The following is a 20,280-nucleotide window of genomic DNA, read 5'->3' as shown; positions in this document are numbered from 1 at the left end:
TGAGGGTTAAATAGGTAAAAGAGTCTGGATGTGGTTTCCCTGACATCATGCACTTCACCCTCTCTCCACTTCCCCTCGTCCAGCAGGAACAGACAGGGCCTTGACATGCTCTATCCTCTCCGAAGCACCAGTCACTGCCACTGTATCCAGTTCATATAGAGGGTTGCAATCGTCATTCAATAGCCCGGATCCGTGGTTGATAGACGATCGACTATCACTGCGTGAGATCGGATCCGCCGGTACCATATGAGGACGGGCATCTCCGCCATAAGGTCAAGTCATGTGTGTATAAATCGTCTGTGCTTCATCGTTCCTCGTGGTAGCTTTTCGCAGCTGTCCCATAAGCGACTTTGGACGGTTATCGGTGAATTGACGTGAACTGTCTAGTCTCTCCAACTCTCGCGTATTGCCGTATTGGGACCATCGAGTCGTTTGCATAATCGATGTCGCTTGGCAGTGGCCTTGGTGACATCCAGAGATTGAACTCACTGGGTTCGCGTGGATCTGGCGTAGTCATGGTGTCATTCCCCACTGTCTCTCGAACTCAATCACTTTGAGCGCGCAATTCACTTTCATTGCGCTCATAATGGCAGTATATGGTACATGATAATAGTACCTAAAGCGACAAGACGACTCTAATGGCAAGAGTTGAGGGGAAGACGGTGGTCGTGTTCTTGAGTTCGACAGGAAGACGCGGTGGTGCTCGCCTGCCTCTTTGGGATTAGCGCAAGGAACTATTCCCCATCGGGCATGGTTGGATTTCTATGTACTATCAAAAACATCTCTGGCCTTATTCGTACCTGTAGTTTCCAGGGTATCTAAAGTACATTCGCATAGGGCGGATAGGCATTATAGAATTATATCAGGTTTAGCAACAAGGAAACAGATTACGGACTGGGAAATGAGATGCAGCTCTGCTTCAGACTCACGGGTTCTCTCCGTGGATCCAAACAGAAACAGTGGCCACAGTAGTGTAAACCATGAAGAAAAAGCCTACTCCGGCCATGGTCAGATCGCCGTATTTCACCCACCGGGACTCTGCCACTCCCTTCCAGTGCAGGTATGCCGGGTAGATGTAGACCAGCGGAACGCAGGCAAAGGAGCCAATCAACGAGACAAACTTGTCCAAGTCTCCAGCTCCAGCGGCGGCGATGACGGCACAGCATAATACCACGAACGTTCTAAACACGTTTTTCTTCCATTTGATCGACGGATCACCTTTACCAGACGCCAATCCAAAAAGCTTGCCTTCTATGATACGCACGGCCGGGAAAAGCTGCACGGGCGTGCCCACCAGAATAGCAAGGGAGTACAGAAATTGGACGGTATTGACAAGCCTATCGGCCTGTGGGAAATTGCTGAGGATTTCAGTTTTGGTGTCGACGCCAAAAGTGCCATATGAAAGAGCACCCGCCGCCGTAAACAGAATGGTGATAATGGTCATGACCGTATAGAGGAGCATGTCGAAGTTTTGGGGTCGTTTCATGGATGCTTGTATAGGGAGAATTAACCCGATTCCTTCAAATGTGAATATGGAAGAACCAATTGTGAGTGTGAACGAGTTCGGGTTGAAAAGCTCAACAGTCGGGTGCAAGCCACGACGAGACGCGATGCTGGCGATATCGTAGTAGTAAATATACCCGAGTCCGAAAAGAATGAATACGTCGGCCAACAGCGCGCTCGGTCCAAGCTTGGATATGTTTCGAATGAATGCCAGGGGAATGAGGACAAATAGCTGAATCAGGATCAGACTTGTAGTCGAGCCGAACATGCCTGCAGGGATTGCGACAGCCTCAAAGACCGCCTGGAGATTCTCGGCGGTGAATATCATGGCAGCGCAAACAAATCCCAGTTGCGAGATCGCAACCGACCCCAAAATGAGCGTCCGAATCCGAGGGCCTGATATTTGCTCGCCAATGTCACCATATCCACCACCATACTTTGCTCGACATTGCAACAGCAGATGGAAGCATAGTGTACTGACGGCTGCTACCGTGACCAGGGTAATGGATGAGAACAAAATCCCTCCATTACGAAATGCCCTCGGCAAGAAAATGATGCCCGCACCCACAAAGGCCTTCAATAGGGTGAAGAACGTCCGAATATTGGACGCATCGCCGCGGCGTGCTGCTCGCGCGCTCTTCCGGCGTCCAAGCAAAGGCCTGCGTTCCCCCGGTTGTCCTTCCTCCTGATCCGTTATTGCCGACTCATCTTCCGATTCTGCGAGGTCTTCTCCAGCAAAGCTGCCGTACAAATCCAAGAAGTCGAGGAATGATGACGGCACCGTCTCGGGGTCCAATTCATGCCTCTGTCGAAGGAAATGGCGCCTGAAATTGCCTGGCTCGTTGGCAGCGGCTCCGTCTTCGATCGAGTCTTCGGAATCTCGGGGGATATATGAGAAGGTATTCGTTCGTCGGTGCGGGTGTTTCGCTTTCGCCTCGATCCGGTACAGGTCACGGTGGATGTCACCACCCTGGAGCCGGAGCGAGGAGAGCTGGTCGGGGTTATCAGTACTGCGTGAGGGTCCTAGGCTAACATCTGGTTCAGCCCGAAGCGGCGATCCTTCATCGTAAGAGCCGGTGTACTGGGGATCGAGGTGTTTGGAGAGAATATCAGCCTCTCTCTGTTCGAGGTCTCGGGCCCGGCTGGAGGACTCTGGGGAATGTGCCATCTTGGTGTGTTGAGATACCCCGTGAAATCATCGAATCGGTGACTGAACGAAGTTGTGGGGTGAGGAGCGGTCACATAGAGAACAGCATGTCGTGCAGCTTCATGTTAGACAAGAATCTGCAAGAGTGCAGTTAACTTTGATCCAGACCCAGTGATTGCGACACGTGATGCATGACATCACTCAGGCACCGAGGCATCACATCGGCAGTATATCAACAAGATTTGTGATAAAGTATGCGATTGGAGCACGAAGTGAGCATGGAAGGGCGCTATTAGGCTATAGGTATGATTGATGAATAATAGTATTGAGCGGAGATCTATAACTGTCCGTCAATGGATGGTATCACTACGTCCGCAGCACAGATATATATATCGGACAGGTCTATACTCCACACCCATCATCATTTCTGGAAATAACATAACTGCCCCCAGGGTAGACTGCTGCCATTGATCCAGTCCCGCTTGCAATACTTTGTGTTTTGAATATCCATTTGGCTTGCGAATAGGAACAGGACACGAAATACAAGCAGACTGGCGATGGGAAAGGTGACCATACATGTCGAAAATGCGCAGTTCTGACTCTGGCTTACACTTTGCCATCCGGGTCAGAGTCTCTTGTCCAGTCCTTTGAATGCCAATGCAGACAGTCGCAGTTCCTCTTTCTCCCTCATGCCAATATCACTCCTACAAAGGAGGCTCGCGAGTGATTACGGTTGGTTTATATTTACCCAGATGAAAGAAAGCTACTGACATCGAACAGAGCTCAATGATGCGTGTAGAACCGTTGAGTCCCAAGGTGTTTCGACCATGTTTTATACCTTGATCCAGAAGACCCTCCACAGCGTTTCTGGTGGTGTTAGCCTCCGAATACGGCTTTCGGCGAGAAACTTGTGCTTGATATCATCAATCAATCCATAAAAGACTGTCCCAATCAGAATCACGGCTTGCTTGGCTACTCGCAAGGCGCAACATTGACGCTCAATGTCTAAACGGACTCAACAACAAGGCTCTCGCGCCGTCACCGTAGTAGGAAAGTGCTCGACTATTGTTTTCAAGTGAGTTTATACCGATGTTCACTATTCATCCGGCCATTTACACTGACCTCTTGGCCAAGGGTGATGGTGTTTCAACTATAACCCTGCTTGCGATTGTGAACTCCCAGCTGGTCACCTTTTTCGTGCGCTGGTTGATATGGCCCAGGATACTGCTTTCTAACATGTGGTTTGTCATTCAGGGGAGCTGTCTGAATTCGTTTCTCACATGCTCAAACGCAATTGGAGATTGTTTCCGACACGAGATAACCCCCAAAATTTTTGTACATTCCAACGTCCGACAATCAGTCAGTCTCAGCCAAGAAGTAACATGGTCTAGTTAACTAATAAGGCAAACTGATTACATCATCCGTGTTAATGACTTCCCGGACCACCAAAGTCAATAATCTCTTTTTTCGAATTGCAACGACAATGCCACGCGAAGACGAGCCCCTACTACCGCGTGCACACCCCAACCCTACGTCACGCCTCCGCGCCTATCTCAAACAGGAAGTCTCACCTCGTCGAGGCGACCTCGTCCTCCTTCTCTGCTATGTCATTACCGGACTTCTGGACAGCTCCGCCTTTTTCATCTGGAGTTCCTTTGTGAGCATGCAGACCGGAAACACGGTGTATCTAGGTCTAGGACTAGCACAAGCAGATCCCGACCGCCGATGGGTGAAATCTGGGCTCTCGATTGCCAGTTTCTGCGTGGGATCGTGGTTCTTTGGCGCATTTTATCAATTCTGCGGTCCATCTGCGCGGCGACGTTGGGCCCTTTGCGCGTCGTTCCTTTTTCAGGCGCTACTGGTCGGCATTGCCGCGGTGATCGTTACACTACATCGTCACCACCGCCTCGGTGCGGAAGAGTGGAGCGTTCTGGTTCCGTTATGTATGGTAGCCTTCCAGAGCAGTGGTCAGGCGGTGACAAGTCGCATTCTCGAATGCCGGGGACTGACCAGCGTGGTGTTGACGAGCGTGTACTGCGACCTCTTCTCGAGTCCCGTTGGGCTCAATCTCGAGCAGCGGCGACGTGTTGCGGCGATTCTATGCTTGGGGCTAGGCACCATGCTAGGGGGTCTATGGGCGAAGAGTCCCACAGGACTATCGGGGGCATTGTGGACAGCGGTGGCTCTGAAGGGGGGGATTGGGGTTGCATGGATGGCATGGCCAGGGGTTGTCGAGTGATCCCTCACTATGCACTATGCACACTATGCGATAATCCATTTTTGGGTGCATACAAGTATTGATGTATTTACTGTAATTTTCAAATGTTATTTACAAAACACCACAAACCCGATCTAGGCAACACCGTTTCCAGCCAATGGCAACTCTTGTAGAATCAGCCCTACGAGGCAGACTATGTTTAGGAACAGCCCCTGATTGGCCCCTTTTGCTGATCTTTTTTCAAACATGGCGTGGCAACACACGTGATATCACAGCCAGCCTTCTCCGTCTCGGTAGCGATGCCAATACCACATACCGGTCATAATCTTGAGCATCAGTCCCTCGCCTAGCACATTGAACGGTAGAGGTAGCGGCTGGTGGAAGACTCGGTGTATTCCCTCGCGGATCTGCCGTTCAACTACCTTTCTCCAGTCAACGTGGTGCGCGAAGTGAAAAGGAAAATGGTGGTGGCTGATCGTCTTGATCGTACAGTCCATATGCGGCTTGTCTTGAATTTCAAAGTGTGGCTGGAGAAGGTGCGGTTGGGAGGACTCGAAATCGAATTCAAACTGCACCGTTCCCGAACCGGTGAACTGCTTGACTTGCACTGCCACGTCGTGGTGTTTCCGGTCGGGGTGTTCGTGGACGATGCTCATTTCCAGCAGAGGGTCGTCAAGAAAGCGTAAGTGCTGGTGCGCATTCGGGTGCTGGATGTTGACAGAGAACTCTGCTTCCAGAATGAAATTGGGCGACTCCGGCTTCTGAATGACTCGGACTTTGTTGATGCGTAGCGGCTGCTTGATAACCTCCAGTGTGTGTACAACTACCCGTTGCGGATTACCTTCGATGGTTCCTTTCCGCGCCAGTTCGCTGTTGACATATCGCACAAGCTCATCACAGATCCGTCGCTCGTAGAGATGCCACAGCCTGCCCACAATGGTGTTCACCCATTCGACACTCTCGCCTCGCTGAAGCGTCTTCCGTGAATGGTATCGCCGCACTTCATCCCGGATCACACGTTCCACCCGGCGGATAGAAACATCATATTGGGTTCGACAGCAGGCGAGAATGAATATAATCCAGATAAAGCGAAAGTTTAGACGGCAGAGAAGCCAGGATGCCAGACAGGCCACTACGATCATCTTGGAATCGCTGTAGGTTTGATGGACGGTGGATAGAAGATCGAACGGCTCATAGAGTCCGTATTCCTTGGGAGAAGTCATGGCGGATGCACAAGACGATCAAACGATGAAGATCGAAAATCGATAGGACAGAATGTGTGACGAACGGTAGACATGGGCATCACAGTCCATGGCAGATGAGTAGAGTAGGGTGAGAGAAGAGAGGATGTGGGAGGGAAAGAGGAGGTGACACTGATGAAGTGGCGGAGGAAAGGCGTGACGCAAAACCATACGGGTTAGCGCTGTAATAATTCTTTGCAGTAGCCAATGCATTGGCCATTGCAGCCAACATATCAAATTACCGTTTTGAGGCAGCAGAATTTACAGGATCTGGTATTACCAGCTGTATTGCAAACATGGTTCGATTCAGCCCTACGAACTGCTAACTTTCACTTCCAATATCTCCGAGGTATACGCAGTCCGGGTCCTCCACTCGGATGAAATCTCTTCTGCTCGTGGGGCACACTGCGGCTATCCACAGGCTCCATGTCTATTGAACTTGCTCAATCAGACTCAGCGAAGCATCTGCCGGTCTCCCGGTCCCCGCTGTGAAATGCCTCGCCAGTATCCGCTAAGCTTCGCACGGCTTGTAGGCATCCACGCTTTGATCACGGCCGGAATACGCTTGGTCCACTCTGAATACAGTCCGCGAGGATTTGAGTGTCCATCATCCTTTCATGAGCTTCCAAGGTCCTCCCGCACAACGGGTATAATGCGGAAACCCACGACCATGGCCATCACACGGCTACAAGACACCAATCCCCCATTCTCTCATCCTCATGTCTTCCTTCAACGCTTCCAACGTGGACCTCAGCACGGCCAGCAAGGAAGATGTCCTTTGCTATTTGGCCCTCTCTGAAAATGACTACAATGGCCACCTCGGAGCGCGCATCTCCTCCATTTTTGTGATTCTCTTTGTTTCCACTGCCTTTACCTTCTTCCCGGTTATCGCCAAACGAAACCCAGGATGGAAGATTCCGCACAGCGTCTACCTCTTCGCTCGGTATTTTGGTACTGGGGTTATCGTGGCGACAGCTTTCATCCATTTGCTGGATCCCGCATACAGCAGCATTGGTCCGAATACCTGCATTGGCAGTTCTGGTCACTGGGGAGATTATTCCTGGTGTGCTGCCATTGTTCTGGCGTCGGTCATGATTATCTTCCTGATGGACCTGGCTGCAGAAGTATATGTTGAGCACAAATACGGCGTTGAACGAGACGAGTCGGCCACGAATGCATTCCTCACTTCCAACCTCCATGCTCACGCCAGTGCCTCTGACGAGAGACCGACACCAACGAGGAGCAAAAGCAACGAATTTTTCTCTGACGATAGTTCGAATGCAGAGCGATCATTCCGGCAACAGATTGCCGCCTTCCTGATCCTGGAGTTTGGCATCATCTTCCACTCTGTCATTATCGGTCTGAACCTAGGCGTCACAGGCGAGGAGTTCGCTACCCTCTACCCGGTTCTGGTTTTCCATCAATCGTTCGAAGGACTGGGAATTGGTGCGCGGATGTCTGCTATTCCATTTGGTCGACACAAATGGCTTCCTTGGGTATTATGTCTGGCATACGGACTCACTACGCCTATTTCCATTGCCATCGGGCTGGGCGTGAGGACGACATACAATCCGGATTCCAAGGTCGCCCTGATCGTTCAGGGTGTTTTGAACGCGATATCAGCTGGGATTCTGATCTACAGCGCGCTGGTAGAGCTGCTGGCGAGAGACTTCTTGTTCGATCCGTGCCGGACCAAGCGTCGGTCTCAATTGTTGTACACGGTGTTTTGTATGTTACTGGGCGCGGGTATCATGGCATTGATTGGGAAGTGGGCATAAAAGCGTCTTTGGAAGCAGGTCGAAGGAATTTTCCGCGCCGTCTTTGCTTCTGTAGAATGTACTGTACGTCAGTTTGGGCTGATGAGCAGGTTGTCAATATAGTCATATTCTCAGTCTTTCACACATTTTGAATCCTACAGCTGGGCAGACGTGTAATGCGATGCATTCCAGCTCGAAGTACATTGCCAAACAGTCTTCTTTGGACATCCCTGCCATAACCTACCACATCATCCCATGCCGGAATGTCCGAATGCAACGTCATGTAGAGGACGGGAGTATATTATATCACATTAGGATCAACACAAATGCCGTTTATTGCTGCGGCAGTAGATTAATGATATCTGGCTTTCCGTACTATTTTGAGCCTGGTTGCTGCGCTCTTATGGAATGCGCCCGAGGTTCGAGTATCATCGAACGACACCCTGTACGTTCGGGAAGTCGTATGAGACGTTGAAAACGATATTGGCACGCATGGAGGTTGAATGGTGCGAAGAATGACAAGGAAACTGTCGCGCTGTCTTGTACGCGAATATGCAATTTCCAAATTTGTCATGGCAGTTGCATACATCGTGGTGTCCCCATATGGACATGTTATAACCGCGGAAGTTGGTAGCAACTTGGGGCCAACCTTATACGTGGCGAGCGGCCACCGGTGAGATTCCCCAGAGTTGAAAAGTGGCCGGACAACTCAAGGACTAAGGTACGAGCATAGTCGGCATGGAAATGGCAGATTGATTGCCCCTCTAGCTAAAGCGCCCCCCCCAAAAGACCCTGTCCTGCCTTGCACGAATTGAGAATGAATAAACGGCAAAACATCGGGTCGTAGACGATTCCTTGTTCGGGCGATATTTAACGTATATTCCCCGAGTCAGTAACCCTTCTGGATTGGATCGAGATGCAAGAAACGGATGGTTGACAGGTTCTCCAGTTCCAGATACAGGGCCTGACACTGCCACTGCCCTCTTTTCAAGCTTGCCTGTTGCCGCACCGAGACAGGAGAGGATTAGAATAACCATCTTGGAGCCAAAACAAGTGGACCCACGACGCGTGGAAGCACGGAACAACTTCTTCTCCGTCCTGTTGATCACTTGCCGTTTCTCTATTTGAAGAAGGCCCTGATACACCCCGTCGTGGATAATCTCCGAAGCCATGGTCAGAGTAGTAGAGTACAACGGCCCATCGGAAGCAAAGACTCAGAAAGTGGCCTTGTCGATCTACAGAAGACTCCGCTTCCCTTATTCTCCCGACTTATCAGCGTACTTGCAGACGTTGACACCTTGGCAGGTGATGGGTATGCATTTTTCGGAGGACTGATTGGCACCATCACCGAAGGGCTACAACGGCACCGTAATGACAGCCAACAAGCCAAATATTCCATGGTGGATGACAGACAGATGACAAAGACATGTCTGGTTCCTGGGTCTCTCTGCCAAGAACAACGCCTGCTGTTTCAGCCGGACAGCCGTTGTCAATCTCTAACCGGATGGCGCCCACATCTCAGGGATTGGCCCCGGCGGGGTGAGCTGACCCTGCTGAGGCACAGACGCCTCTCATGCGAAGGGGGTGCAGGGGAAGTATCACGGTCGTCATCTGTTCCAGATTGATATCACTACAAACTGAGTCCAAGATGTAGCTAAGTATAAAGAAGTGTTGACAATCCGGGTAGTTAGAACCCATTCAGCTTCGTTCCAATCTGTACTTTCTTTCGCTGAGAGCTGCTGGTTCAGTCATTCCTTGTTTCATTTTTCGTCTTTCGCTTTCGTTACCCGGTCGAGTGAGGATTCTGAGAATTCTTCGAAATGGCTTTTTTCCGTTCTCTTCTTGCCGCGACGGCTCTTTTGAGCGCCTACGCCAATGCTGCTGAAGGTGTCCAGGGTACCGCATTCGGTTTTGCCAGTGGTACTACCGGTGGGGGTGATGCGAGCCCTGCGGCTCCTAGTGACATTGCCGAATTGAAGAGCTGGTTGAGCGACGACACTCCCCGTGTGATCCTTATTGACAAGGAGTTTAACTTCCTCGGCCAAGACACCTGCGAGGATTGCGACTGTTGCATCCCTGACTCCAACAGCTGTGGCAGCTCCGGCCAGAATGCCATCAAGACTGACGGTTCGGACTGGTGCGGCGACTACCCGTCGACGACTTGCACTTACGACAACGCCGGTCTCGAGGGCTTGACAGTTGCTTCGGACAAGTCCATCGTCGGTGTTGGTAGCGCTGGTGTCCTTCGCGGCAAGGGTCTGCGTCTGACCAGCGGTGTTGAGAATATCATCATCCAGAACATTCACATTACGGAGCTCAACCCTCAATACATCTGGGGTGGTGATGCTATCACCCTGGATGGCACCGACAAGATCTGGATTGACCACGTCAAGGTCTCTCTGGTCGGCCGCCAGATGTTCGTCTCTGGATACGACTCTAGTAAGCACCGTCCCAGACCCTCCATGCCCGATACAGACTAACCAATTTCCACAGGCGGCAGTGTCACTATCTCTAACAGCGAATTCGACGGCCGCACCAGCTGGTCTGCCTCTTGCGATGGCCACCACTACTGGAGCGTGTAAGTATTCCATCTCTGTGCGACAAACACTCGCCGCTAACAGTGTTCCCTATAGTCTCGGCTATGGAAAAAACGACAAGGTGACCTTCGCCAACAACTACATCCACCACACCTCCGGCCGTTCTCCCAAGGTCGAGTTCGCCAACCACTGGCACGCCTACAACAACTACTGGTTCAACAACAGCGGCCATGCTTTTGATGTTGGCGAGAACTCCAACGTCCTGATCGAGGGTAATGTCTTTGCCCAGGTCGACACTCCCTCCGAGCCGGACTCTGGCAAGGTCTTTGCTGTCACCAGCTCCGACCAGTCTGCCTGCAAGTCGGCTCTGGGCCGTAACTGCGTCGCCAACTCTCTCGTCAGCTCGGGCAACCTCACCACCAGCGACCAGTCCGTTCTCTCCGACTGGCCCTCCGACGAAGGCAAGGCGGACGTTATGGATGTTAGCAAGGTGGCTTCGTACGTTGTCGCCAACGCCGGTGTTGGCAAGCAGGGCGGTTCTGCAGGCGCTTCCAGTACTGTTGGTGCCTCGAGCGCTACCCCGTCCGCTTCGGCTAGTATGGTCAAGAGATTTGGCGTTCCTTTCGTCCCTGCCTACTCTCAAGCCGGTCCCGGTGCTTCGTCTGCGCCCGCCCTGCCCTCCTTTACCTGGAAGACCGTGGCTACTCCTAAGCCCACCCTTCCGGCTCCTGCTGGCTTTGGTGGCCAGGCTTTTTAGAGTGGTATGGCCCGTTGAAGATGGATCAGCTACGACTGATATCATCAGCATCTAATAACTATGGAGTCTTTGTGTCAATCCCCATAGGCCCTCACTTTTTTCTTTCGTGGTAGCTGCTAGAATGTACCTGCCATACTTTGTATTGTATTAGATTGGCCCATTAATGAACCGCGTTCTGCCGCACTTCTGTGTCTGCTTTCCTTTGTTCTATTTTATTGCCTAATAGTCAATCTTCCCGACATAAAGCCGTCTGAATGAGCCGTTGGCAAGAATGTAAACGTCTATGAATACGCAGTATCTTAACTGGTGTCTTCTTCGACGTCTAAGGGCAATTCACTCCCCTACCTTTTTGGGCTGTCCCGTGACTTGGCCTTGTCTGACTTCTTCCCGCGAACAAACGAACATCTTCCCTTCCTCAGCTCAATCACTAGCAAGATCGTGTCCCTCAGCACATCACACATTGTCACATTCTTAAAAACCCTGATTATTGTTCGCTGCAAGGTGACTAAGAAGTGTGACGGTCAAAAGCACATTGCATGTGCCTCGACATCGACACTGCAGGATATAAAATTAGACAGTACGGATATTAATCCCTACGTGTTGGGCATATGAATCCTTGCTAACAGTGTCGTCCTTTGCACCAGATGACACGCTGGTCGATGTCCAAAAGTTGGCAGTCATGTGTCATTTACATACACCTCTCTTTCATACCCGATGCGCCGCAAGAAGTCTGTCCTGGATGCGAGCGAAAGGTTCCAGGCGGGGATAGCGGGAAGATCCCTCCAAGTGGCCTGGAAAGAGGGGGTGACTCTCGGCTTCGAAAGTGGTAATACGAGCAAACCTTTGCGGCTGACGGTGGTCGATAGCCTAAAGAGCAAAGAAGCTGGATTGCATTCGCTATACCAGACAGGAAATCAGCATGCCAATCTCCTCACACTACTGGAGACGGTTACTATTTCGAATATGCTCCACAGAGTACTCTGCACTCCACAGACGGTGTTGTGTCTGTTCTTGTCGGACGGATTTTTGTTAAACGACCAACGCCCCGGCCCGAGCCTTCTGCTGTCAGTGGCCCGATGATCATTCATGCCCGAAGCACATGGTCATTGACGGTATCTTTGACAATCCCAATCTCCGGGGGTAGCAAATGAATGGCCGAGAAAGTGAAAGAAGAGAACGAAAGAAAGGGAAATAATAAACAAACAACAATGAGAGCGGGATCTGGTTCCGATCGACAGACAGAAACCTAACGCAGAACTTCGCCACGCAGGTCAAAAAGGAGCCTCCAGGCTTTTCGCAGTGCAGGCGCACAAGGTTATACTTCCGTCCAGCCGGGGAGCCCTTCCGAAATCGTAGTACTCTGTACGAGCACGAATTGGGAGGCAAGGCCACGGTTCCGGCTCAAGGTTCTGGATATTATTGCACCGCGAGTAAAACTGCTCCATCTGTGCTCCCGCGGTTTGCGCTTCTCGACGCCACGGACTAATAATTTTTTTTATTGTAATCCACACCTGTGCGTCGCTGATTGGAACTAGGTGGATTAGACCGTTTACCAAAGTGAATACTACCGATCCCTCTCCATATTTAGCGACCGACTAACTGTCGCTATTGCTTAATTGTAGCCCCGGGCCGCCGTTTCTGCAGAATCGTCACATTCAGGCTTGCTAATCCTCGGTGCATCTGTCCACGGCAATGCTGCAAAATGACATTCGCCGTTTGAAATGATCCTTCTTTTGTTCCTGCGATCATTCCATCAAGCTTCAAGCAGCGTTGATCATGGCAGATGGTGCTAGGTCGAGCCAGGAGAAAGAGGACAAAGATCAATATGGCGTCGTTGAACCCGGGAGAAAAAATGCACGAAAGAAAATTCGACCCACATATTCGTGTTTGCAATGCCATAAACGCAAAGTCAAGGTAACTATTCCTACTATTCATGCCCGTCGCATCGTGCGGTTTCAGACAGGCCTGTGTCCCCGCCATAGTCGCTGATAAGCTTCATGGCGAACAGTGTGATAGAGTCAAGCCATGTGGCGCCTGCTGTCTGCGGGGAACGCCATCCGAGTGTGAATATGGCAACAGCAAGCAGGACCGCCATTTTATTGAGCAGTCTACTGTCATTGAGAATCTTTTGCAATCCTGCGAAACGCTGAAGCACGAACTCGAGGAGACCCGGAGGCAAGCGAACTGCCCTCCCGTCAAGCAGGAGGACATACCGTTGCCTCATAATGTAGACTCGTTTGATGCCGAAAGCTCCGGCAAACCCGGCGAACGGAAAGCGCTTGTTCATTCTGGCACGCAGACAGATTCGCGAGGCCATTCTTTGCCGTCTAGTCCGGTCAGGCTAACGAGCAGCGGTGCAATATCGCCAAAAATGGGTGTGTTTTTGTTCAATTATGTACCACTGATGCATATTTATTGACCAGGTGTAGACTTGCAGAAAGAGAAGAAGAATTTATCAAACCCGACCCTGGCCCGCGCACTCATGGAATTGTTTATTGAACGACTGATCGGAGAATTCAGTCCCCCGAATGCATCCAACTTCGGTGGTACAATCCGGCTACGCCAGGCGGCCGAAATGCGAGTCTTTTCTCCCATGCTCTGCAACGCATTCGAGGCAGCCTCCTTAACGTTCGCCGGGAATCGTCAGCAAAATCGGTCCCTGGAGATGGTCGGACATGCTCGGTATATCAGGGTGTTGGGACAGCTTCAAAGTGCGCTTTACCATCCCGAGAAAAGTCAGGCAACCGACGCTCTAGCCGTAGTGCTTTTGTCGACGATAATCGAGGTCAGTTGACTCTTCACGACTCCTGGACTAACCAACTTACTTGATTGAAAGGCTTTCAAACAAAGTTCCAAGGACTCCATTCTGAAACATCAGCTGGGAGGTCTTCAGCTCCTGCGGTCACGAACGCCTTATCGGCATAGATATGGACTTGAGCGATCGCTTTTCGTCGATCTCCGGCTTTACTGGGTATGTTTTCCTGCGAGGCATACTGGAGTCGATTCTGACTGGGAGGTTCCAGGTCACAGCCGCTATAGCTCTACGAAAACCGACCTTTCTGGCTTCGCGGGAGTGGCTGACTGTCCCCTGGCTGGGTGACGGTGCCCCGAAGGATATTTTACATCGAGTGTTAGACATCGCTGTGGATATCCCTGAATATCTCTCGGAAGTGGATAGCTTTACGTCCATGTTGAAGAACGCCACTACGTCAGCCGAGCTAATCTCATTGCAAACCACAATCTGGGACAAGGCTACCGAGATTGAAGGCCGACTACAGCTATGGGAAAGCACACATGTCCGAACGTATCCCAACGGGGGTCCATGGGAAGCACTTGAACCAATTGCCGTAGCGAACTTCCCTGTGTTCAAATGTCGTGATCCAAGCAGCCTCGAGATCTTCACTCCGCGGGACCTAGTCTATCCGGACCTTCTTCTCGCCACATCGATGAACTTCTTTTGGGCCATGCGCCTCATGATCTCATCCACAGACGGCGGTCTACCCAGCGTATTGACCATGCAAGACCGCTACGAATCGGCCTGCAACATCTGTCGCAGCATGAAATACTACATCCAAAACATCCCGGGATCGCTCGTATCTCGCATGATCTTTGTCCTCCAAACCGCTTACGAAAGCTTCGCCGAAGGCACAATCGAAAAGCAGTTCGTCAAGGACCTTTTCCTCTTTATAGGTAGAAGATTTCAGTTTCCGGTCTTTTCGAAACAAGGCACCTCCTCGCAGGCTAATGATTGAAATGTCAGACACGAAATTCAACATCCGCTTTCATGCTCTTCCTTTTGCTTGATAGCAGAGGGGAGGCTTCTTTTGTTTTACTATCTCGTTTCGCCACGAAGTCATGAGATGCATAGTCGGAGTTTCTTGTGTTCTTGTGTTCTTAGAAAATTGCATATTGGATGACTATGTGGAAGTAGTGGCATAATATGTATTTGGAGTTTGCTCATTCTGGGTATATATATATCAACCAGCAAAATGTCATTTTTACAAAGTAAACCTCATGAACGTATCTGCAATACAAAGATGTTAACTCCGGACAGAAAAGCAAGGCCCTGCTACGATAGTTGTGGGACTCAAGCCTGTTCAACTTATAGAGCCAACCCAGTCCCCTTGCGCGTCCACCGATAAAGAGCCAATACTGCTTTCCGTCGACGACGAATCTCACTATGGTCAACAGGGCGCCCGCGAGCCTGCGCCACGGCGCTCCGCATCACTTGCCGGAAATTCCTCTGGTATTCGGTGTTGAGGGTTACGACGCAGGACTCTGTAGCCCGGATCATCACCTCACAAGCGTTCAGGATTCCATCACCAGCCTCCTTCTGTAACCGTTCTACGATCAACAAGAGCAAGAAACTGCCCTGAAGAAGCTGGATGCCGAAGAAGTACGGCATGAAACTAACATCAGGATCGAACCGTAGGATCTGGTCTGCGGAGTCGGCTGCGTCGAGGGCGTGGGAGATAGTGGATGCAAATGCAGGAGATGATGTCCAGAAGTCTTTGTCTTCGATGAGCGAGACAGGATCCCACTTCCCCACTAGAAGTATATGTAAGACATGCACCAGGTAAGACGCGTAAGCGATAACAGTCTGCGTATGCCACGAGTATGCCTGAGAGAGCGATGGGTCCATAACTGGTGGTCTGTCCGTCTTGGGGTCTGGCGGAAAGGCCGTCGATACAGATACTTCTGGGTCGGTAGCCGCCGCCGCAGCGAAGGTCGTGAGACTAGCCTTGTATATTTCGAGTTGTCGCAGGACTTCACTGATATGAATATCCCATGCTTCCTTCCCTTGTACTCGCAGGCCAAGCATTGGATGGTTCCGCGCCTGGTTCAGGTCGATCAACTCTCCTGTGATCGTCATAAGTGGAAGAAAGAAGCCGAAAATCGAGTGATCATGGCAAATGAAGTTCGGAAATAGACGCCGCCGGTTCTTTTCGCCGGAAAGTGGACATTGGGGACCATCTGACTTCGGGCTATTGCTATGAACGTTGCCCGCCTGCCATGTGCCTTCATCCAACGGGAGCAGGAGATCTTCGCTCTCGGCATCAAGCAAAGCCAACGGTCGGTTATAGCAAAGTGCCAAATGGCGGTCCATTATGTACAGCAGCCACCATGTCCGACGACGCTCCTCGCGATGCTCTTCGGTGAGGGTACCGTGCCGGTCACGACCGCGATCGCACACACAGTTCAAACTAGGACGCGCTGGATTGAATGTGTCGGTCCAGTTTCCTGTATCAATACCGCCCCAGCCGGGCAAGAAGTCGTCGAAAGGTGGACTCGATCCTTCTCGGTGACTGTCTACATCTGACACCACCTCAATCTCTTGGTTCAATTTCAACTCGCGAGCCAACGTAAATGCTGCATGCCACCTGGATACTGTCAGCTAAATGTATTGCCGGCTAAATAGGCATTACACGGGAACTAACCATCTCATACTAGCCGCCTTTTGCTCACTGGAGGAGATGATCGAGGCAACGTGAATATACGTAATGACGTCGTCTAGAGAGCCAGCCGGGCCTACCAAGCCCCGGTCATCTCCAGTTCCCGTAGGAGGGTGGTGCATGCTAGCCAAGGGCGGGCGCTCTGGACCGACGGCGGCAAATGGCACGTCGCGAGGCGCAGAGCTATCCTGTTCTTTAAAAGAAGCATGGATCAACGGCCGCAACAATCTGATGGTCAGCGCGCATAGGAACCGACAGATCTTTTTGCGCTGCGGTGGGGAAATGGATAAGGCAAAGGCCCTGTCGTCCAGAGCTGCTACCCAGAGCATGCTGGCCAACAGCGCCGGGCTGGTCGATCGAGGAGCATTGCCTGTGAGGAACGACGCTTTTCGTAGGACGTAGCAATGAATGTGATGGCACACGGGGTGCATATGAGTAGAGAACGCGCTGGTAAAGTAGAGTTCCAAGAGATCGAAGACCAGCCGTCGAGATAGAGTCCCCTCTAGAAATGGCATCAATGGTTGCAACACAGGGTATTTTAGTGAGCCCGTGGTCGAGGATGATCCTGGCGTCTGCGCGATGTGTGCTGACTTCGAAGCCGGGGGAGTCTGAGCACCGTGACCAGTAAAGTCAACTCCGTTCCAGAAGTCTAACATCCGTGGCAGAGATCCATCCCTCCAGCCTGTGCCGTTCAAAAATCCATAGGATTCCGAAGACAGATGTGTCGATGACAGCCAATCCTCCGTAGCATTCGCTTCCGGTCCCGGTCCACGTTGCTCATCGATGCTGGGGCCGGACGCCACAGTCACGTCGTTCGTCGTAGGTGATCGCTGGCGAGTGCTGGCAGTTGGAGACGCATTTCTCTCTCTCGATGGTGACGTTACTGTCAGATTGTTGCGCTCAACAGCACGCCTTTCCGATGAGCTATTGGCAGTATTCAACCCCGTCTGCTTCGATCGTGCGATCCGCCCCCGCTTCCGAAGTTCTCGCGTGAATTCGCATCGGATCTCATTGCGCAGGCAGCGTGAGCATGGAAAGGCTCGGTCGCATCGCACGCGACGGATATGACAAGAGTCGCAGGCTATCCGATTGCGCCTCCATCGTTTCTTACCGGAACCGGTGCCATTGGAAGGGTCATCGGTTATCCCTGAGGCCGTGGTCTGCTGCTGATCCCGCAACTGGGCTGCATCCATTTCAAGTCGACATTGGCAGGATGACCGGGGGATTTCAGCGGGTTATATCGCCTTATATTCAGGAGGGAATGGTCCAGAACGTATCAATGCAAAAGCAGATGGGTTAGCGGGCGATGCGGGAAAAAATTGTGGGGGTATATGCCGGGGCAAACTAGACACACAAACCTGCACCACCGATTAAGGCTATATCTCCGAGTAATAGGCATGGGCAAGCAATGCAGAATTGAGGGGAATAATATCGCAAGCCAACAGGATGAATGACCAAAACTTCACGGCGATGCCGCTCGTGATAGTGAGACAGACAGTCCGGGGCAGCGGGGAAGTCACCGGAAAGAGAAATCTCCGCATTAAACGGCTGGCATAGAGTTTGCACCAGGCGATGTCCATGCCTGGGGACTGCCGGGGGAGCTGAGGTCCATGTGATGCCTTTGGGGAGCACGCGGGGGTAAGGGAAGCAGTCCTACGGAACTCAATAGTTGGCTAAGAATTGGCCTATGCAGAGTGTTGACATAGTTACGCTGGAATAGAAACGCCGCTCTCTATGTACCCAAAGCTCTGGTCACTTGCTCTGCGACGCTCTCTTGTACCGATCCAACGCTCGATCTCGGCTCTCCGAATGCTTCACAATCGGCTTGGGATATCCAGTTTTCTCTGCAACAGCCCCTGCTCCTCGTTCGTACGGTTCGTGAATTGCCGATCCCTTGATATCACGCAGTTCCGGTATCCAGTGCCGGATATACTCGCCGTCCGCGTCGAACCTTTCACTCTGGCGGGAAGGGTTGAATATACGGAAGTACGGTTGAGGATCGACGCCTGTGCTAGACCCAAAGCCCCATCCTCCGTGGTTCGATGCGAAGTCCCCATCGATCAAATGTTCCATGAAATATCGCTCTCCGCGGCGCCAATCGATTAAGAGGTCTTTCGATAAGAAGGAAGATACGACCATGCGTGTGCGATTGTGCATCCAAGCATCTTGTTTCAACTGTCGCATCGCAGCATCGACAATAGGGTATCCTGTCTTGCCCTCACACCAGGCGTTGAACTGGTCCCTGTCATACTCCCACTCGAGATTGGTGAACTCGGGTTTGAAGCATTTGTTCATGCTAAGACACGTCAGTTTGTATATCTAGAAAGAAAAAAGAAAAAGCAGAGCGGGTGATGGAGAGTATTACCAAATGAAGGGCCACTGGACAAGTACATGTCGATAAAAGTCCCGCCATGCAACCTCGCTGATCCACGAAGCATACCCAGATTCGTTGGAATTTAGTCGATTCCGGTTGACCTTCTTTGCCATAGACACGGCCGTTCTGGCACTTAGCGAGCCAGATGCAAAGTATGGACTGAGAACGGATGTGCTCTTTGCGGCTGGTATGTTCCGCATGTCGTCGTACGACTTTCCCTTCTCCTCCAGAAACTCCTCGAGCCGGCGGAAGGCCTCATGCTCGCCCGCCGGATATAGTTGTTCCAGATGCGCCTTCTCTTTGTCAGACAATCGTTTATTGTTCGGTGCCGCAGGTACCTGGCTGTCGAATAAGTCTCCAAAGTGCCTTCGGGCGTCGTCAGGGTTGGATCCAGGCTCCTCCACGACCTCGAGGTATTCTGGATTCTCTTGCAAAAAAGCAACCCATGTGCGATACCACGGAGTATATACAGCGTACTGTGTCCCCTGCTGGCTGTGAATGGCACCTGGCGTGACAACACAGGTGTCGTGGACCGATTCAAACTTGATACCGTTGTCCGCACAAAGTCGCACCAACCTTGCATCTCGCCGTAGTTCATCAACTTCGTACTCAATGTTGGTGAACAAATTGTTTACTCCCCAGCGCTGGCATAGATCAAGAATACGACTGGGAATATCTTTACGCTTGTCCTGCGTCTCCATATACAACGGAATATCGAGTTCCCCTAGGTCCCGCTTCAACTGCCCCAATGTCCGGAGAGTCAAGTCGACGCGGGCGGGACTGGTAAGATGAGCCGTCAAATCCTCCGGTGAGAGTATATACAAGCAGATGAGCGGGATCTTGTTATCCCGCGCTATCTCATACGCCATGTACAAAGCCCGATTATCGTGCAGTCGCAGGTCTGTCTTGAACCAATGCACTACAGCATTTTTCGGTTTTATTGACTGCCTTGTGTCTGCCGTTTCTTCATACGCTTTCTGCAAACTCCCAATCGGGCGCTCCAGGGTGCCATTGTTGTAGGCTGCACAACGCTCGTTGCTCATCTCCGGAGGGTAGAAATCCCGCAGAACAATGCCAAATTCCTCGGCTTGTTGGGCATTAGGATGCGGATCCGATAGATCCAGCCTGCCTCGTTTATTGGCAGGACTTCCGGAGGAGCTGGACGTGGTGCGCTTTTTCGGGGGCATGATGGAAACGCAGTACTGATAGATGAGTCGCGGAGTTGAGTGCGTGTAAGTGGATAGAAATCGTTGTACGCATATGGACAAGCTCCTGGCAAGCATCCCTTCTAAA

At 51.5% G+C, this 20,280-nt stretch overlaps 9 protein-coding genes across 9 annotated transcripts; 5 read left to right on the top strand and 4 right to left on the bottom strand.

Annotated features, from left to right (window-relative positions):
* Positions 1 to 697: 697 nt before the first annotated feature.
* EURHEDRAFT_414187 (putative amino acid transporter) lies at positions 698 to 2,985 on the bottom strand. The gene has a single exon (XM_040782354.1). The coding sequence runs from the start codon at positions 2,669 to 2,671 to the stop codon at positions 926 to 928; it is 1,746 nt and encodes a 581-aa protein (XP_040637445.1). The 5' UTR covers positions 2,672 to 2,985; the 3' UTR covers positions 698 to 925.
* Positions 2,986 to 3,167: 182 nt separating this feature from the next.
* Positions 3,168 to 3,614, top strand: EURHEDRAFT_414186 (uncharacterized protein). Its single transcript, XM_040782353.1, has 2 exons — positions 3,168 to 3,382; positions 3,431 to 3,614. The coding sequence occupies exons 1-2, from the start codon at positions 3,340 to 3,342 to the stop codon at positions 3,586 to 3,588; spliced, it is 201 nt and encodes a 66-aa protein (XP_040637444.1). The 5' UTR covers positions 3,168 to 3,339; the 3' UTR covers positions 3,589 to 3,614.
* A 59-nt stretch (positions 3,615 to 3,673) lies between these two features.
* EURHEDRAFT_414185 (YoaK family protein) lies at positions 3,674 to 5,002 on the top strand. The gene is made up of 2 exons (XM_040782352.1): positions 3,674 to 3,725; positions 3,785 to 5,002. The coding sequence occupies exon 2, from the start codon at positions 4,134 to 4,136 to the stop codon at positions 4,887 to 4,889; it is 756 nt and encodes a 251-aa protein (XP_040637443.1). The 5' UTR covers positions 3,674 to 3,725; positions 3,785 to 4,133; the 3' UTR covers positions 4,890 to 5,002.
* EURHEDRAFT_414184 (uncharacterized protein) lies at positions 4,933 to 6,222 on the bottom strand. Its single transcript, XM_040782351.1, has one exon. It carries the CDS (start codon positions 6,089 to 6,091, stop codon positions 5,138 to 5,140), a length of 954 nt encoding a protein of 317 aa, XP_040637442.1. The 5' UTR covers positions 6,092 to 6,222; the 3' UTR covers positions 4,933 to 5,137.
* Positions 6,223 to 6,668: 446 nt separating this feature from the next.
* zrfA (high-affinity Zn(2+) transporter ZRT1) lies at positions 6,669 to 7,887 on the top strand (the record flags this gene model as incomplete). The annotated part of the gene is made up of 1 exon (XM_040785804.1): positions 6,669 to 7,887. Exon 1 carries the CDS (start codon positions 6,829 to 6,831, stop codon positions 7,885 to 7,887), a length of 1,059 nt encoding a protein of 352 aa, XP_040637441.1. The 5' UTR covers positions 6,669 to 6,828.
* Positions 7,888 to 9,686: 1,799 nt separating this feature from the next.
* Positions 9,687 to 11,160, top strand: EURHEDRAFT_459541 (polysaccharide lyase family 1 protein; the record flags this gene model as incomplete). Its single annotated transcript, XM_040784591.1, has 3 exons — positions 9,687 to 10,305; positions 10,360 to 10,444; positions 10,500 to 11,160. 3 exons carry the CDS (start codon positions 9,687 to 9,689, stop codon positions 11,158 to 11,160), a joined length of 1,365 nt encoding a protein of 454 aa, XP_040637440.1.
* A 1,519-nt stretch (positions 11,161 to 12,679) lies between these two features.
* Positions 12,680 to 15,184, top strand: EURHEDRAFT_414175 (Zn(II)2Cys6 transcription factor domain-containing protein). Its single transcript, XM_040782350.1, has 6 exons — positions 12,680 to 13,074; positions 13,169 to 13,535; positions 13,590 to 13,945; positions 13,997 to 14,131; positions 14,184 to 14,850; positions 14,921 to 15,184. Exons 1-6 carry the CDS (start codon positions 12,937 to 12,939, stop codon positions 14,962 to 14,964), a joined length of 1,707 nt encoding a protein of 568 aa, XP_040637439.1. The 5' UTR covers positions 12,680 to 12,936; the 3' UTR covers positions 14,965 to 15,184.
* Positions 15,185 to 15,262: 78 nt separating this feature from the next.
* Positions 15,263 to 17,806, bottom strand: EURHEDRAFT_459439 (putative C6 transcription factor; the record flags this gene model as incomplete). The annotated part of the gene is made up of 2 exons (XM_040784582.1): positions 15,263 to 16,541; positions 16,599 to 17,806. 2 exons carry the CDS (start codon positions 17,804 to 17,806, stop codon positions 15,263 to 15,265), a joined length of 2,487 nt encoding a protein of 828 aa, XP_040637438.1.
* Positions 17,807 to 18,365: 559 nt separating this feature from the next.
* Positions 18,366 to 20,174, bottom strand: EURHEDRAFT_459621 (deoxyribodipyrimidine photo-lyase PHR1; the record flags this gene model as incomplete). Its single annotated transcript, XM_040784597.1, has 2 exons — positions 18,366 to 18,909; positions 18,979 to 20,174. The coding sequence occupies 2 exons, from the start codon at positions 20,172 to 20,174 to the stop codon at positions 18,366 to 18,368; spliced, it is 1,740 nt and encodes a 579-aa protein (XP_040637437.1).
* Between the last annotated feature and the right edge of the window lie 106 nt (positions 20,175 to 20,280).

This window comes from Aspergillus ruber (genome assembly GCF_000600275.1).
Source record: "Aspergillus ruber CBS 135680 unplaced genomic scaffold scaffold00020, whole genome shotgun sequence".
NCBI lineage: Eukaryota > Fungi > Ascomycota > Eurotiomycetes > Eurotiales > Aspergillaceae > Aspergillus > Aspergillus ruber.
The sequence above is the reverse complement of the archived record's forward strand: the minus strand, read 5'-3'. Positions and strand labels throughout refer to the sequence as shown.